The 19,250-nt window shown below is 42.6% G+C and overlaps 1 protein-coding gene across 3 annotated transcripts; it reads right to left on the bottom strand.

Moving 5' to 3' along the window:
- Positions 1-1,331: 1,331 nt before the first annotated feature.
- aldh9a1a.1 (aldehyde dehydrogenase 9 family, member A1a, tandem duplicate 1) lies at positions 1,332-19,018 on the bottom strand. Of its 3 annotated transcripts, none has more exons than XM_082524613.1 (12): positions 18,899-19,018; positions 18,561-18,719; positions 17,880-18,025; positions 5,129-5,258; positions 4,904-5,038; positions 4,025-4,221; positions 2,761-2,901; positions 2,476-2,664; positions 2,283-2,370; positions 2,064-2,205; positions 1,791-1,903; positions 1,332-1,707 (listed from the first exon to the last, which is right to left on the bottom strand). In XM_082524613.1, exons 2-12 carry the CDS (start codon positions 18,700-18,702, stop codon positions 1,613-1,615), a joined length of 1,518 nt encoding a protein of 505 aa, XP_082380739.1. In that variant the 5' UTR covers positions 18,703-18,719; positions 18,899-19,018; the 3' UTR covers positions 1,332-1,612. The 3 variants fall into 3 exon arrangements, with proteins under 3 accessions (XP_082380739.1, XP_082380740.1, XP_082380738.1); XM_082524614.1 differs by lacking the exons at positions 17,880-18,025; positions 18,561-18,719; positions 18,899-19,018 and adding exons at positions 7,808-7,953; positions 8,487-8,645; positions 8,849-8,994; XM_082524612.1 differs by lacking the exons at positions 1,332-1,707; positions 1,791-1,903; positions 2,064-2,205; ... (4 more) ...; positions 4,904-5,038; positions 5,129-5,258 and adding exons at positions 13,581-13,997; positions 14,081-14,193; positions 14,389-14,530; ... (4 more) ...; positions 17,217-17,351; positions 17,442-17,571.
- Between the last annotated feature and the right edge of the window lie 232 nt (positions 19,019-19,250).

A 19,250-nucleotide genomic window follows, 5' to 3' on the forward strand; every position in this document is an offset into this window, starting at 1 on the left:
TGTGTGTGTGTGTGTGTGTGTGTGTGTGTGTGTGTGTGTCAGATAACGCTTTGCAGGTTCTCAATTACATTCCTACTTTATAAATGCTCCATTTATTTCTATACTTGAGATATAGCAACATACAACTGCTTTTAAACTACAACATGGTGCTGCTGCCTTATCAGTAAAGCAGTTATTGTTTAACAATATGAACCCTGTTGTCACGAGACAATCATCTAGATTACACAGATACACAGACATAAACAGTTAACCTAACATGCATGCTTCTGGGAGGAAGCGTGAGCACGCAGAAAGAAACCAGGACCTTCAGTTTGCTTCAACATGAAGCACAACACATACGAATTGCAGACCATTATGAGTGAATGATCTGCAATTTTAGAAAGCACCTGGTAGCATATAATATCAAATGCGCTGTCAAAGTTTGTGGTTGTACACCACCAAAATCCTCATTCTACCTGCTAATTAGTATTATCAACAATAATAACATCAGTTACAGAATAACTAAAATGTCAATTAATAGTACCATTTTCCAGGTACCAGGAACGGAAAAGAGAGATCATATTTCTCCCATAATATCAACTCTTTACTGACTCCGTTAAATGCGGAACTTAAAATCCTTCTCCTCACATATAGTAATAAAAGTATATTTTTATTATATTACGTCAATAATATAATAATTATTGAGTAGAGAGCCAAACGGCTAAAGTAGAGAGTCTTGGCACCCTCTCTACTTTTGAATTTGGCCTTGAAAGTTTTTATAACTCATAAAGTTAGAGCTTGGTCAGGTGACCCAGCACTAGACCACGCTTGCTGAGTGACTTCCCATATTAAACTTATTTAACAAATTATTTTAAATATTTTTTCTCCACTCAGCTCTTTTCACTCATGTATTGTATGTTATTAACTTCATCCGCTGGTCTGCTGTCCTTTGATCTTTCCAGTTGAGGCAGATGGCTGCTCTTCCACAGGCCTGGTTCTGATGGAGGTCTCTCCCTGTTAAAAGGAAGCTCTTCATCTCGCCCACGGGGGGGGGGGGGGATCCCTGATTGTTGGCATTTTCTGTCTAATATTGTAGTCTTTACCTTGCATTATAAAGCACCTTGAAGTGACTGTTGAAGTGATTTCAGTATAGCATATTCATACAGTTCAACTCACAAGCAACAAAGAAAAAGAATTTGCTTCTACAAGTTTATTTTGATACAAAGAAGCAGCTGTCCAAACAACAGTAAGGCAAGGCAAGGCAAGTTTATTTGTATAGCACAATTCAACAACAAGGTGATTCAAAGTGCTTTACAGAGACATTAGAAACAAGAACAAATAAAAAGCATAAATGTGACAGCTGTTAGGCAGAAATTTTCTTCCGATTACTTCAATGTTGCACACTTGCGTGTTTATTCAGAAAACCCCAACTTTTAAATCCAGCTATCCTTCACTTACTGATGTAATAATGAAGTACTGAATACTTTTGGGGGGGGGGGGGAAGAGTGCTCTGCATCTATGCTTGTTTACATCATGTTCCACACACTTTGCATTAATTATGTGTTATCCTAACACAGTAAGAAGGGAGAAGTGAAGAGCTCTAGTCACAGTTCTGGCACAGCGGTGTAAAACTTTAGAAGAGGCTTTCGACATCACCCATTTCCACCACTACAGTCTTCAGCTGGGAGTAGTACTCGATGGTCACCTGGCCGTTCTCTCTGCCAAAGCCTGCAGGGATCAGGAGAGAACTGGTTAATTTACTGAGCAAATGCAGCATTTACCCAGACCATGAAAAGCTGACAGCATCTTACCCGACATCTTGTATCCTCCAAACGGCAACTCTATTGGGTTAATGTTGTAATTGTTGATAAAGCAGGTCCCTGCCTCCATACTCGCAGCCACGCGATGGGCTCGAGAAATGTCCCTGTAGGAGGAGGAAAAGAACCGACTTTTATACAGAGTGCAGTGAATTGGCCGCACTGTGGAGACCTTGAGCCACAGCCAACAGAAGGCAATAAACTCATTATCTTAAAAGAGCAAGCCGTCAACAGTTGCACCACACTGCTGACTCACAACAAACTGACCTGGTGAAGACCCCAGAGGCCAGTCCAAAGGTGGTGTTGTTGGCTCTCTTGATCACTTCTTCCTCCGTGTCAAAAGGCAAAACGGACATGACAGGGCCAAAAATCTCCTCCTTCACACAGGTCATGTCGTCTCTGCAGTTATCTGTGTTGAGAGACTTTGTGTGTTAAAAAACAAAGCTGAGTGTGCTGTACCACCATTAACCAAAGTGTTAGACATACCAAGTACACATGGTGACATGAAATATCCCCCTTTCAGTTTGGGGTCACTGGGGACAAAGGGATCTCCTCCACAAAGCACTCTGGCTCCCTAGAAATAAATAAATAATTACAAGAGTTACGTTAAAGATTCTTTGTGCTTAACTGAGAAACCACAAACTATTAAAGCCAATCCACTCCCTCTAATGAAAAGCACCTCTTTCTTGGCCTGACTGACAAATCCCAGCACTTTCTCCAGCTGTGGTTTGCTGATCAGAGCTCCCATCCTGGTGCTCTCGAGCAGGGGGTCACCAACAGGGATGGCCTTGGTCCTTTTGACTACCTCCTCTAGGAACTGTGGCATGATCTCCCGCTGCACAAACACTCTGGTCCCATTGCAGCACACCTGCATATTTCACCACAAAGTTAATAAAACAAAACCTCCAAGAGTCTGTCTTGCATCAGGCTGCACAGTACACAAAAGTACAATGTACAGACTCACCTGTCCCTGTGTCAGGAAATTTGCCATTAGTGCCCCCTTCACTGCATTCTCCAGTTCGCAGTCTTTGAAGATGATGAGAGGAGATTTCCCTCCAAGCTCCAGAGTCACCTGCTTCACACTCTTTGCAGACATTTCCATGACCTGAAAGTAAAGAGAGCAGCCATGGTCTGTGGGCTTGTATAACAAAGTCACCTTTAGCTTAAAATAAAGCAGCAGATTTTTAAGGCTGGTTAGGGTGACCCTCCTCCACCCTGCAGGAGATCTCCAGAGCAGAACAAGGGCTACTGTTGTCACCTCCAGGGCGGTGTACTCTGAGTCTGTCCAATTCATACAACATCCTGAAAGATGAAAAGGGAAGCCAATGCAGACTTAAGGATGAGGACTGATTTAGATTTCTGCAGAAAATCTTTGTAGAGCCTGCAGCATTAATGCTTGTTTGAGGTACATTATGTGTTAACTACAGTGTGTTTGTGTCCTGGTGTTTTATATGCTGAACCAGTTGACTGAAACAAAACACTGGGACTCTTATCCTCCCAGGTCCCCACTGCCTCTCTGCAGTCAGTTTTCTCTTTAGGGGCAAAGATATTTGTAACTGATATCGTTTCACTTCTTTGTACTTTCCCTCACGCCAGTTCCTATAACTTCAGTTCTCATTCCAGGAATTTGCTGAAATTTGATTCCATTTCTTTCTTATACTGAGATGATGACTGTTATTCTTTTATTGACAAGTTCAAAAATCGCAACTAGAAATGCACATGAGGAATCAACAGTTGCTAAACAGGCGAATCACAGTAGGTCAGGGCTGTGTCCCACAGGAGAATAAATACCCCAATACGTGACTCCAAAAGTGAGCCAATAACCCTACATTCCCATCTTTAATGTTCAAGTCCACAGCACTAAATTCAGTTTACAGCCTGGTTGAAAATAATAATGAGAAGAAGAAGAATAAAGAAATCAATAATTCTTCTTAAACCATTTCAGTTTTGGCAGCTTGCTAACTGCATTCTACCTGCTTGACTTCTGTCTTAAAACAAAACATCACAGCAGCAGACAAAATGCTAATGCTTAACATGGAGACATCACAGTGCCTATGTGCATCTATGTTCTAAACTAAAATATTCTATATTAGTAAACAGATCCCACTCCAATATTGGACAGGTCAAAAAACAAAACAAAGAACAAAATTTACTTTGAAGGTCATCAGTGTATCAGGGCAGCCCAATTACAGTCCATGTGTGGGAAACAATGCTGTACTGGTCTGTACCTTTTTGCCTGTAGGAACACTCCCCGTGAAAGAGACTTTAGCAACTTTTGGATGATGGCAGAGCAAGCTGCCGGTCTCTGCTCCACCTTGGACCACACAGAAAAGCCCATCAGGTACCCCAGCCTCTTTGTAGATCTCAGCCAGGATGACAGCAGTCACCGGAGCCATTGGAGAGGGTTTATATACCATGGCATTACCTAAAAAACACAACCACAATTAAATCCTGCAAGTTAAGGCCTGCAGAGCCATCTTTGTGAATGGTCACGAGACAAGACGAACAGATAGAAACAAACCGTACAACAGGCTGATTGATAGGAACGTGTGGTAGAATCCAGTATTAAACAGGCCAAAAGTAACGTTTTAAAAGAATAACATGTTCATCAGTGATGTGACAGAGGCTCTGCTGCATTATTTTTAGCAGGCTCTTCCTATTTTAAACTTCCAATCTATTGCTTTTCTCTCTCTACACTTGTTTTTCTCCACTCTTTTCTTGACCCTCACACTCGCACTAAGTTGCAGCTCACTGCTGTCCCTTCCTGGTTGTGTTGGACGGCTCTTCTTGTTAACAGACCCTCACCAAGTACTGCTCACTGAGGATGTTTTACTGTTTTTTTAAAATATGATATATAAACTTGTTCTCTGTTAAGCTATTCAAGCTAAGCACATGCAGAAGAACTAGTTTTTCAAATGTGCATATTTTAACAAAAAGACACAGACAAAGACGGACATTTGTCGTTTTTTTTTTTTCCCCACACATCTATGAAAAAGTATGTCTTCTCTAGTCTGTCTTGTTTCAGTCCCCTGCTCTCCTATATGTCGCAATCCTCTGTTGTGCAGATTACCGACAGCAGATGATACACATGCTATTATAAAACTCACCACACGCCAGAGCAGGAGCAGACTTCAATGTTGCAAGCAGGATAGGGAAGTTCCATGCACCGATTCCCACACACACACCAAGTGGCTCCCGTCTAGTGTAAGCAAATGCTCCTCCAGGGAGCTGGATATGCTGGCCTGCACCAAAATGACAGCACAATGTTAAAAACAATACCAAATGGAGGTTTTTGCAACTTTTGATAAACACAGAAGCATTGGTGCACCCACCCGCAAGTGTACCAGCCAGGCCGGCATAGTACTCAATGCTCTGCCAGGAAAAGTCTATATTTCCCAGAGCCTCAGTGATTGTTTTCCCATTGTTGATCACTTCCAGCTTTGCAAGTTTTTCCCTCCTTTCCTATTTTTTCAAAATACGCATAAAGGGAAAAAAAAAGAACTATTTTAATTGAAGCTCTTCAGTAATTATGTGGAACAAGATGTTTTGTTTTAAGATTGTATTGTCTCTTTGTCATTGCATAGACACAAAAAAGGTTAAATTGATCCAAATGGTTTCCCTCAAAAATGAAAATAGCAAACGTTATTTCAATCCATAAAAAGGAGAGAGAGAGATGTCAATTTACCAATTACAGGCCAATATCACTACTCCCACAGTTCTCTAAAAATTTAGAAAAGTTATTTGTTAATAGACTTGATAAATATATTGAGAAGCATAATCTCCTAAGTAATAACCAATATGGCTTTAGAGCGAAAAGGTCCACTTGGATGGCAGTGATGGAACTTGTTGAAGGGATATCTACTGCAATAGATCATAAGGAATATACTGTTGGTGTTTTTATAGACTTAAAAAAGGCGTTTGATACAATTGATCATCCATCCATCTTCATCTGCTTTATCCGGGGCCGGGTTGCGGGGGCAGTAGCCTAAGCACAATTGATCATTCTATATTATTGAATAAACTAGAGAGATATGGTATAAGAGGGATGTCATACAAGTGGATGAAAAGTTACTTGGATGACAGATTTCAATATGTCGAAATCAATAATGTAAAATCTAATCAGTTGACGGTAACTTGTGGCGTTCCTCAGGGCTCTGTGCTGGGCCCTAAATTATTCTTTATATCTCTATCTATCTATCTCTGTAATGTGTATTGTTTGCTGATGATACCACTCTGTATTGCTCAGGTAAAAACCTAGAACAGCTTCTGACTACAGTGGAAAAGGAGTTATTTATATCAATACAGTTTTTTAATATATTTAAGTTATCATTAAATATAAACAAAACAAAATGTATTATTTTTGGCACTAGACAAATGAAAAATGTATCTAAAATCAGGGTTAATGGAATTGAAATTGAAAGTACATGAAAATAAATTTCTTGGAGTGATAATTGATGATAAGCTTAGCTGGAAGTCACATATAAACCATGTGAAAACAAAAATGTCAAAAACCATTGCTATTCTCTCCAAAACAAAGCATGTCCTGAACAAGAAATCATTATACACACTTTATTGTACTCTGTTGCTTCCATATATGACTTACTGTCTGGAGATATGGGGTAATGCATATAAAACAAATACTCTTCCTATTTTCTAGTTACAAAAAAAAAAAAAAAAAAAGGAGCTATAAGAATTATAAATCAATCAAACTATATAGAACCAACTAACATTTTGTTTATTAATCTGAATACCCTGAATTTTTAAGATTTAGTTGAATGCTGGCACAGATAATGTATAAAACACAAAATAACTTGCTTTGCCGCAGTACTCAGAAGCTGTTTAAAGTCAGAGAGAGTCAATATGACTTAAGGGGAACAGATTTCTTTAAAAAGAAAAAGAGAAGGACAAACATAAAGCAGAGATGTGTTTCTGTTTTCCTTGTTTAAAAATAGAGTATTAGAAAAATATAAAGAAGAATGAAAAGAGCAAAAATAATAATGCTGAAACCCTTGGTTGTTTTGCTTTGATTATTTTAATGAAATTTAATTTAATGTAGTTACTCATCTAAGGTGCAAAGTTAGTTTTGTTTTTTGTTTGTTTTGTTTTATTCTTTGCTTTCAGCTCTATGTACATGAGCTGCATGCTAAAAGATCTTTTGTTAAAAGTGTTGGCGTAATAAGCATATGCTTCAGCCAATACCTTTTGATTAGCCTTGTCTCATGCTTTCTTGCTTTGTGGTAATCTTTATTCTGTATTCACTGAGATATTTGAATGCTAAACAATAATTTAAATAAATAAAAAATTCAATAAAATTTAAATTTTAGCTAGAAGGCTCCAAGGTCAAATGGCTGGAACAACAATTTCTCCCAAACTGTGCTGTGACTGTCTGACACTATCCTTAAAAGGCCACCTGTGTCGGCTGGTGAAAGACCCCACGCACGCACGCACGCACGCACGCACGCACACACACACACACACACACACACGGCAGGTCTGTGTCCCGCGCTGGAGCATAGCTGCAGGACAGGATGGCTGTTGTCTACACTGGCTCACTCCTTCATACCCCCCACCCATGTCACGCCCTTTTTACATGGTGTAAGATGTGAAGATCCATGTGCTTTTCTGTGCTGAGCTGTTTTTTGGGGGTTTTTTTGTACTGTTCTCAAACTGCTCTCCCACTGGGAACTCAGTTTGAGCAGAGATCTTTTTCTCTCCTCTTGTCCCTGATGTTGGGTATTTCTCTTTGTTTCTCTTACATTCTACCTCTCTCTGACCTGTCTTCCCAATGTGAATGTTTGTGCTATGTATGGTTGAAAGGAGTCCAGTTTTACTGCAGGTAAATGTGTAACATGCAACAAGGCCAGCAGTGGAGGGAGGGGTGCATTTTAATGAATAACTAATGTCTTATTACAGCCTTCCAACAGTCAACTCCAATTTATATTGCACAAACACTGAACTAGACAGTTTCCTGGCCTGCTGGTTGTTGTTACACAACAGCTTGGCCGTCTCACCCTCATAATGCGAGCAGCCTCCAACATCACCCGAGCCCTCTCCATGCCTGCCATCTTGCTCCACTTCTGGTAAGCGGCGTAGGCACTCTGTATGGCTTCGTCCACCTCCTCAGCCCCACAGGGCACCATCTGACACAGGACCCGGCCTGCAGAGACCAGAAGAACACCAGGTTACAGAGCTGAGCTACGAATGAAAAGCGAGCTGGGCTCCTCTACATCATGCATTTTTCTGTGCATCAAATCTCTTATCTAACAATTGACATTTTTAACCTGAATCAGTAAATACACCCTCATTAACAGTAGTGATCTTCTTTGTGCAACATTAAAATGTAAAACAGACCCTTGCATTGTTTAATCTTCAGAAATGTTTATGCCTGCCTGTCATTACTGTGCATATCCCTAACCTTTATAACCTGAAAGCATGAAATCCAATTAACTTTATACTAATATCAAGTAAAGGGAAAAAAACAGCCCTTTGTTTGTCTACTAGTCTGCACATAGTTAAGGCAAAATGTCTATGTTACAATACTTAACAGAAGTCTGAGCAGAATCTGAGCGTTTCAAATATATTTCAGAAAAACCGCAGGCCTTTAAACCACCGTCACTTGTTTTCCCCAGAATACGTGTCCTTAGCAGGAGCACTAAGGCTAAAGCAGATTTTAAAGAGCAGTATATTCACCAGTTGCAGGCTCAAACACGGGCTCAGCGTTTTTCTCCTGCCTGGGTTTCACTCGTTTTCCACCCCAGAAGTTCAGAGGCTCCGTGACAACCACGGTCCCCGTCGAGGCTCCGGGCATCGAGTCGAGGGTTGACTGGGCCATTTCCAGATGCAAAGCGCCTGCAGGGATACAGGGAAGGATGTTTCAAAGCTGGAAAACAGATGTGCAAAATGTGCAACTCAGGACAAGCGATCTAAACTGGTCGCTCCCTTTGCTAGCGTGAAGCTAGCACGGACATTAAGTTAACTAAAGTTGCACGAGAGAAACAGCGCGTGCACATTTTAAATATGAAAGCAACAAAATAAAATAGCTGAAGTTTTACCGCTTATGCTCCCGCAGAAGGACTGGAAAAGGTTCTTCACAGTCTATTTCAACACCACGCCTCCTTCATGCTACCACCCCGTATTTCTGCTGACTCACTCACTTCTGCTGTTAAAACACAAGGTGTTAAAGGAACCAGCAGCAGAATTTTTGGTGCAACTCGCCCCCCCAAAAGAAAGTCTGTCCACTATAAGACAGAGGAGCATTAATTATTTTAGTCATATTCAGGTTACCACAAAGAGTTTTTTCATTTAGTTGAACTTGAAATGTTTGTCAGTAGGTAAACAATTAGTATTGTACAGTCAGAAATATCAAGTTATTCTTAATACTGCAGACTTGCAATGTATAAGTTGTCCTAACAGTCATCTTAAGTAAGCTTTACTTAGTTTTTTTTTGAGGCAACGAGTTTCCTCAATTTTTTTTAGTTCTGGGAACTAATTAGATTTTACAGTGTGTGTAGCTGTCCATACCTCAACGTTACAAAAGCACAACCACTGTCCACACCCCAACCACACCTCACCTCACAGTAAATGATCATTTCCATTTTAAGCATTTCCAAATGATCATTTTCCATACTGCCAGTATAAATATACACAGTATACTGCCATCACTACAATATAGATGTTTTACACACTCCTTTTGTTGTTGACATTTACAGGCTGTGTGCAAAAGGCCACACTCTTCATATTCATGCCAACTAATATTTTTACGTCCAGTAGGTGTCCTACTAGAGCAAATGAAGCTTCAAGAAGCTTTGCGCTGGGGTGACAAGCTTCAGTTCTTCATGAAGCTTCATCTGCCCATCACTACTAATTACAATGCCAAATTACAACTTGGCCTATGGCATCAATTAGAGCACAAATGGCATCAATTAGAGCACAAATATACATAAACTATCAAGTTACAGTCAAATACATGAAAATAATACGAGCTGCGCTCAAGAGAAGGTTTTGCCTCATGCTCATACCTTTCTGCTCATCAACATCAGGTACCGTGAACAGGTGAGTGCAACCACATTTATCATCTACCACACTCATGAGACACGCCCCACACCCGTGCACCAAATACAGCGAGTCCATTTAAACCAACCCACTTAGTCAAAAAAGGAACAACTCATATGGCTCCTACACCAGGGTCAGCAACCTTTAAGACCCAAAGAGCCATTTGGACCCGGTTTCCACGCAAAATAAAACGCTGGGAGCCGCAAATACTTTTTGACATCTAAAATGAAGATAACACTGTATATATTGTTTTTTAAGATAAGATAAGATAAGATAACCTTTATTAGTCCCACACGTGGGAAATTTGTTTTGTCACAGCAGGAAGTGGACAGTGCAAAAGTTATGACGCAAAAATTAGAATACAATAAGAATAAATACAGTACACAGCTGTACAGAATAGAATAAAATAATATACCATATACAGTAGAATAAAATAGAATAAAAATATACAATAAGATAAAAATAGAATACGAATGCTATATACAACTGAGTAAAAATACAACGATGCCAGAAAAGATTATTGCACTTAGTGTTATTGCACATGTGTGGATGTGTGTGTTTGTTCAGTTAAAGTCTTTGTTGTGGAGTCTGACAGCAGTGGGGAGGAAAGACCTGCGAAATCTCTCCGTCCCACACCGTGGGTGCCGCAGTCTCCCACTGAAGGAGCTGCTCAGTGCTGTCACAGTCTGCTGCATGGGGTGGGAGACGTTGTCCAACAGGGATGACAGCTTAGCCGCCGTTCTCCTGTCACTCACCACCTCCACTGGGTCCAGAGGGCATCCTAGAACAGAGCTGGCCCTTCGGATCACCCTGTTCAGTCTCTTCCTGTCCCCAGCAGAGATGCTGCCGCCCCAGCAGACCACACCATAAAAGATAGCAGAAGCCACCACAGAGTCATAGAAGGTCTTCAGGAGTGGGCCCTCCACCCCAAACGACCTGAGTCTCCGCAGCAGGTACAGCCTGCTCTGCCCTTTCCTGTAGAGGGCGTCTGAGTTATGAGTCCAGTCCAGTCTGTTGTTCAGATGAACACCAAGGTACCTGTAGCTGTCCACAGCCTCAATGTCCATACCCTGGATGTTCAGTGGTTGCAGTGGAGAATGCTTGTGCCTGCGGAAGTCTACCACCAGCTCCTTGGTTTTACTGGCGTTGATCTGGAGGTAGTTCAGCTGGCACCAGTCCACAAAGTCTTGAGTCAGTCCTCTGTACTCCTTGTCGTCCCCATCAGTGATGAGGCCGACTATTGCAGAGTCATCAGAGAACTTCTGCAGGAAGCACTGGGTGGAATTGTGGGAGAAGTCTGCAGTGTAGATGGTGAAGAGGAACGGAGCCAGAACCGTTCCCTGTGGGGCCCCCGTACTGCAGACGACCCTGTCCGACACACAGCCCTGAGTCCTCACATACTGTGGTCGGTCGGTGAGGTAGTCCAAAATCCAGGTAGTGAGGTGATGGTCCACTCCAGAGTTCTCCAGCTTGTCCTTCAGAACCGAGGGAAGAATAGTGTTGAAGGCACTGGAGAAATCAAAGAACATGATTCTCACAGTGCTTCCAGCGGTCTCCAGGTGAGCGAGGGAACGATGTAGGAGGTGAATGACGGCATCATCCGCTCCAATGCCAGGCTGGTAGGCAAACTGAAGTGGGTCCAGTGATGAGCTTGTTAGGCGCCGAAGCTGAGCCAGGACCAACCGCTCCAGGGTCTTCATCAGGTGGGATGTCAGAGCCACCGGCCTGTAGCTGTTGAGGTCCTTGGGGCGTGAAGTCTTTGGCACTGGTACAACACAGGAGGTTTTCCAGAGCTGTGGGACTCTTCCCAACCTCAGGCTCAGGTTGAAGAGGTGCTCCATCACCCCACACAGTTGGTCCGCGCAGGACCTGACGACCCTCGAGCTGATGCCATCTGGGCCCGCTGCCTTCTTGCCATTAATCCTCCTCAGTTCCCTCCTAACCTGGGTGGTTGAGAGAGACAGGCTGGAGCCTTGTGTTGAGTGTGTATTGGATGCTGTTGTTGGGGGTGGGGGGGAGTGAGCAGGGTGAATAGAGGAGGTGTGAAGTGTCTGAGGTGTCAGAGGTGGAACAGCAGCAGTGGGGGTGGGTGAGTCTGCAGCCGATGTTGTAGACTGTCTCATGGTTGAATCAAATCTGTTGAAGAAATGATTCAGTTCATTTGCCCATCTCACATCCCTCCCAGGCAGAGAGTTCTGCTGTTTGTGGCCTGAGATGGTTCTGAGGCCTCTCCAGACTTCACCAACGTTGTTTTGCTGAAGCTGGTTCTCCATCTTCTGCCTGTAGCTGTCCTTCCCATTCCTTATCAGTCCCCTCAACTCTCTCTGCACCCTTTTCAACTCCTCTTTGTCTTTGGATTTGAAGGCCCTCCTCTTCTGCTTGAGGACAGCTTTAATTTCTGGGGTAATCCAAGGTTTGTTGTTGGAGAAACACCGTACAGTCCTGGTAGGTACGGTGTTATCCACACAGAAATTAATATAGTCAGTAATGCATGTAGTAAGGCTGTCGATGTCCTCTCCATGGTCGTCACAGATCACCTCCCACACAGTCGACTCAAAACAGTCCTTAAGAGCCTCCTCGCTCTCCTCTGACCATCTCTGCACTGTGCGGGTGGCTGGTGGCACCCTGCGCACTAAGGGCTCATACACAGGGACAAGGTGCACCAGGTTGTGGTCAGATTTTTACCTTTATTGCTTTGTGTGAACAACTAAGGTGTGTTGCTTATGAAATCCATGAAGTGCTACAGAGAAAATTACATTTTATTTCTGTAATTAACACATTTTGAACTCAAAGAAATATAACAAAAGGAAAGACACCCAGCTGAACTAAAATGATCCATGTAGCACCCTTATATCGCCTTTGGGCTTTTGGAGCCTTGACCTGACTTTTAAAATAATAATTGGAAAAAAAGCACTATGCTGCTAAAAGATGAAAAATACTGCCTAAATATGTATTTTACCAGGTTAATGTGTGTGGTCGGGTGCGGTCTGCAGCACCGCTGCAGGGGAGGCGGACGTACCTGAGCGGCACCCGCAATCACGCCTCGCCGCCTTAACGTCTGTGCCATCTATGCTGTTGTGTTGGTGTGTGTCGGGTTGTGAGCTGAAAAGCTACAGCCTGCTGTATGCGTACAGCAACCGTGTGTGAAAAGTGGTCAATAAAGAGATGCTGAAAAGCATGTTCATGGAAACATCGTCGGGTCTGCCGTGATATCTTTACAATGGGACTTCTGCTCCTGAACCTTTGCGCACAGCGTCTGCAAATCGGGGCAGGACTGTAAGCTGTCATCTGTGAGGCGTGAGCGGTGTTTGTTTTTAACATAGTTCACGGTGGAGAACAGCTGCTGACATAATGTGGATCCGAAGATCCATAACTGGCCTACCTGGGGTTGAAAGTCTCGATAAAAGCACGACGTTTCGGCGGGTACACCGGCTTCCGCGAGTGTGACGCTTATTTTGAGCGATGAACAAAATAATAAAATCTGATTTTATTTTTATATTTCAATGTCACAATAATCTTCCAATTTGGAACTACAAGTTAAAAAAAACTAACATAAATAAAATACACTTCAGCTAAATACTTCTAATTTATTTCCCGAAACCACGCGGAGCCGCAGTATAAGACTAAAGAGCCGTTTTTCTTATTGCTGGTGTTTTCTTAAGTTGCAGTCCGTTTGGCATCTCAGGGCCACCGTAGTATAGCATTCACCTCACAAGCAACAAAGAAAAAGAATTTGCTTCTACAATTTATTTTGATACAAAGGAGCAGCTGTCCAAACAACAGTACAAAGAAGTCTTCCTCTAATGCTGGTTCCATCGTTGCACACTTGTGTTTCCTCAGAAAACCCCAACTTTTAAATCCAGCTATCCTTCACTTACTGATGTAATAATGAAGTACTGAATACTTTTGGGGGGGGGGGAGGGGGAGTGCTCTGCATCTATGCTTGTTTACATCATGTTCCACACACTTTGCATTAATTATGTGTCAGCCTAACACAGTAAGAAGGGAGAAGTGAAGAGCTCTAGTCACAGTTCTGGCACAGCGGTGTAAAACTTTAGAAGAGGCTTTCGACGTCACCCATTTCCACCACTACAGTCTTCAGCTGGGAGTAGTACTCGATGGTCACCTGGCCGTTCTCTCTGCCAAAGCCTGCAGGGATCAGGAGAGAACTGGTTAATTTACTGAGCAAATGCAGCATTTACCCAGACCATGAAAAGCTGACAGCATCTTACCCGACATCTTGTATCCTCCAAACGGCACCTCTACAGGGCTGATGTTGTAATTGTTGATAAAGCAGGTCCCTGCCTCCAGGTTCTCAGCCACGCGATGGGCTCGAGAAATGTCCCTGTAGGAGGAGGAAAAGAACCGACTTTTATACAGAGAAAAGCAGTCGGTATGCAACTTGAAATTGCTACTGTGCAGTGAATTGGCCGCACTGTGGAGACCTTGAGCCACAGCCAACAGAAGGCAATAAACTCATTATCTTAAAAGAGCAAGCCGTCAACAGTTGCACCACACTGCTGACTCACAACAAACTGACCTGGTGAAGACCCCAGAGGCCAGTCCAAAGGTGGTGTTGTTGGCTCTCTTGATCACTTCTTCCTCCGTGTCAAAAGGCAAAACTGACATGACAGGGCCAAAAATCTCCTCCTTCACACAGGTCATGTCGTCTCTGCAGTTATCTGTGTCGAGAGACTTTGTGTGTTAAAAAACAAAGCTGAGTGTGCTGTACCACCATTAACCAAAGTGTTAGACATACCAAGTACGCATGGTGACATGAAATACCCCCCTTTCAGTTTGGGGTCACTGGGGACAAAGGGATCTCCTCCACAAAGCACTCTGGCTCCCTAGAAATAAATAAATAATTACAAGAGCTACGTTAAAGAACACCCACAGTAATACAGATTCTTTGTGCTTAACTGAGAAACCACAAACTATTAAAGCCAATTCACTCCCTCTAATGAAAAGCACCTCTTTCTTGGCCTGACTGACAAATCCCAGCACTTTCTCCAGCTGTGGTTTGCTGATCAGAGCTCCCATCCTGGTGTTCTCGAGCAGGGGGTCACCAACAGGGATGGCCTTGGTCCTTTTGACTACCTCCTCTAGGAACTGTGGCATGATCTCCCGCTGCACAAACACTCTGGTCCCATTGCAGCACACCTGCATATTTCACCACAAAGTTAATAAAACAAAACCTCCAAGAGTCTGTCTTGCATCAGGCTGCACAGTACACAAAAGTACAATGTACAGACTCACCTCTCCCTGTGTCAGGAAATTTGCCATTAGTGCCCCCTTCACTGCATTCTCCAGTTCGCAGTCTTTGAAGATGATGAGAGGAGATTTCCCTCCAAGCTCCAGAGTCACCTGCTTCACACTCTTTGCAGACATTTCCATGACCTGAAAGTAAAGAGAGCAGCCATGGTCTGTGGGCTTGTATAACAAAGTCACCTTTAGCTTAAAATAAAACAGCAGATCTTTAAGGCTGGTTAGGGTGACCCTCCTCCACCCTGCAGGAGATCTCCAGAGCAGAACAAGGGCTACTGTTGTCACCTCCAGGGCGGTGTACTCTGAGTCTGTCCAATTCATACAACATCCTGAAAGATGAACAGTGAAGCCAATGCAGACTTAAGGATGAGGACTGATTTAGATTTCTGCAGAAAATCTTTGTAGAGCCTGCAGCATTAATGCTTGTTTGAGGTACATTATGTGTTAACTACAGTGTGTTTGCGTCCCCACTGCCTCTCTGCAGTCAGTTTTCCTTTTAGGGGCAAACATATTTGTAACGGACATCGTTTCACTTCTTTGTACATTCCGTCATGTCAGTTCCTATAACTTCAGTTCTCGTTCCAGGAATTTGAGAAAATTGGATGCTACGCTTTTTTTCTTTCTTATACTGAGATCATGACTGTTATTCTCTCATTGACAAGTTCAAAAATTGTAACTTGAAATGCACATGAGGAATCAACAGTTGTTGAACAGGCCAATCACAATAGCGGTATAGCTAGTAAAGCAATATAGCAAGTGAGTATAGCAAGATAACTCCTGACACCAATTGTATGCATGCATGTGGAAACTTATCACAAGTGGGCCTGAAGTTTTATTGCACCTTCACAGAAGGTTCATTGTAGACTTGAAGATCTGCATCGGCGGCCACAATTCAGAGATCACCCTAGTGTTTGATTGGAGTGGTTCTCTTCATATTGAAATATGTTATTAAACTCACTTCAACTAATGCTCACCGAGGTGTTTGCAGGTTATTGTTAAAATTTCCATAACACTACATTTCTAGGGAGGTGCAAATCAGGTCGCACTGTAGGATTTTAGAGGGGTTTGTCGTTCCAATATAGTTACGGTGTAGATTTCCCCACAGGAGTATAAATACCCAATAAGTGAGTCCAAAAGGGAGCATCCTAAATTCCCATGTTTAAATGTCCAAGTCCACAGCACTAAATTCAGTTTACAGCCTGGTTGAAAAAAAAAAAAACATAAATAAATGAAATAAAATATATAATACTAATAATAATAATAATAATATTAATAATAATAATAGTTCAGTGTATCTGGGCAGCCCAACTACAGTCCATGTGTGGGAAACAATGCTGTACTGGTCTGTACCTTTTTGCCTGTAGGAACACTCCCCGTGAAAGAGACTTTAGCAACTTTTGGATGATGGCAGAGCAAGCTGCCGGTCTCTGCTCCACCTTGGACCACACAGAAAAGCCCATCAGGTACCCCAGCCTCTTTGTAGATCTCAGCCAGGATGACAGCAGTCACCGGAGTCATTGGAGAGGGTTTATATACCATGGCATTACCTAAAAAACACAACCACAATTAAATCCTGCAAAGCTATCTTTGTGAATGGTCACATGAAACAAGACAAACAGACAGGAACAAGCTGTACAACAGGTGGATTGATAGGACTAGTGTTCATCAGTGATGTGACAGAGGCTCTGTGGCTCTGCTACATTATCTTTAGCAGGCTCTTCCCATTTTAAACTGCCAATCTTTTGCTTTTGTCTCTCTCACTCTTGTTTTTCTCCACTCTTTTCTTGCCTCTCACACTCGCAGCAAGTTGAAGCTGATGGCTCTTCTTGTTAATGGACCCTCACCAATTACTGCTCACTGAAGATGTCCTACTGTTTTTTTTTCTTTTTCTTTTTTTTTAAAAAAATATGATATAAACCTGTTCTCTGTTAAGACAAAGAGGGACATTTGCCGTTTTGTCTCTGCCCCCTCCCCCCCACATCTATGAAAAAGTATGTCTTCTCTAGTCTGTCTTGTTTCAGTCCCCTGCTCTCCTATATGTCGCAATCCTCTGTTGTGCAGATTACTGACAGCAGATGATACACATGCTGTTATAAAACTCACCACATGCCAGAGCAGGAGCAGATTTCCATGATGCAATCTGGAAAGGGTAGTTCCATGCACCGATTCCCACACACACACCAAGTGGCTCCCGTCTAGTGTAAGCAAATGCTCCTCCAGGGAGCTGGATGTGCTGGCCTGCACCAAAATGACAGCACAATGTTAAAAACAATACCAAACGGAGGTTTTTGCACCTTTTGACAAACACAGAAGCATTGGTGCACCCACCCGCAAGTGTACCAGCCAGGCCGGCATAGTACTCAATGCTCTGCCAGGCAATGTCAATATCCACCAGAGCCTCAATGATGGATTTCCCATTGTTGATCACTTCCAGCTTTGCAATTTTTTCCCTCCTTTCCTATTTTTTTAACATGCATAAAGGGAAAAAAAAGCATGGAAGTATTTTAATTGACACTCATCAGTAATTTTGTGGAACAAGATGTCTTGTTTTAAGATTATGCAATGACCGAGAGACAATAGAGACACACAAAAGGTTAAATTGGTTCAAATGTAGGCCAGCAGAGAAGGGAGGGGTGCATTTTAATGAATAACTAATGTCTTATTGCAGGCTTCCAACAGTCAAGTCCAATTTATATTGCACAAACACTGAACTAGACAGTTTCCTGGACTGCTGGTGGTTATTACACAACAGCTTGGCCGTCTCACCCTGATAATGCGAGCAGCCTCCAACATCACCCGAGCCCTCTCCATGCCTGCCATCTTGCTCCACTTCTGGTAGGCGGCATAGGCACTCTGTATGGCTTCGTCCACCTCCTCAGCCCCACAGGGCACCATCTGACACAGGACCCGGCCTGCAGAGACCAGAAGAACACCAGGTTACAGAGCTGAGCTACGAATGAAAAGCGAGCTGGGCTCCTCTACATCATGCATTTTTCTGTGCATCAAATCTCTTATCTAACAATTGACATTTTTAACCTGAATCAGTAAATACACCCTCATTAACAGTAGTGATCTTCTTTGTGCAACATTAAAATGTAAAACAGACCCTTGCATTGTTTAATCTTCAGAAATGTTTATGCCTGCCTGTCATTACTGTGCATATCCCTAACCTTTATAACCTGAAAGCATGAAATCCAATTAACTTTATACTAATATCAAGTAAAGGGGGAAAAAAACAGCCCTTTGTTTGTCTACTAGTCTGCACATAGTTAAGGCAAAATGTCTATGTTACAATACTTAACAGAAGTCTGAGCAGAATCTGAGCGTTTCAAATATATTTCAGAAAAACCGCAGGCCTTTAAACCACCGTCACTTGTTTTCCCCAGAATACGTGTCCTTAGCAGGAGCACTAAGGCTAAAGCAGATTTTAAAGAGCAGTATATTCACCAGTTGCAGGCTCAAACACGGGCTCAGCGTTTTTCTCCTGCCTGGGTTTCACTCGTTTTCCACCCCAGAAGTTCAGAGGCTCCGTGACAACCACGGTCCCCGTCGAGGCTCCGGGCATCGAGTCGAGGGTTGACTGGGCCATTTCCAGATGCAAAGCGCCTGCAGGGAATTATGTTATAAAACAGATGCGCAACTTAGGACAAGTGATCGAAACTGGTCGCTCCCTTTGCTAACGTGAAGCTAGCACGGACATTAAGTTAGCTAAACTTGCACAAGAAAAGCAGCGCGCGCAGATTTTAAATATGATAGCAGACAAGTAAAAGTAGCTGAAGTTTTACCGCTTATGCTCCCGCAGGACTGGAAATGAAGGGAGACGCTAATCACCTTCACGCCCGTTTAGCAGCCAGAAGACCACGCCTTCTTCTGTTACACACTCCGAGTAGAGGTCAAAAAAACAACCGTAAAAATTTATGCAGGTCTGTTTTTAAAACAAGATGATTTATTAGTTAATACTGGCAGTGTAACGGGTGCAAAGATTAAAATATCCAGCAGCAGAATTAAAGACATTATAAATGAGAGATGTGTTAATTAGAGCAGGATTAAAAAGCTCTATATAAAAGTACTGTTCAGACTATTTTTAAGTGTTTAAAATACTTTGAGAATTTCATTAATGTATTTATCTACTTGTTA

Source organism: Aulonocara stuartgranti, assembly GCF_965226115.1.
Source record: "Aulonocara stuartgranti genome assembly, chromosome: 23".
NCBI lineage: Eukaryota > Metazoa > Chordata > Actinopteri > Cichliformes > Cichlidae > Aulonocara > Aulonocara stuartgranti.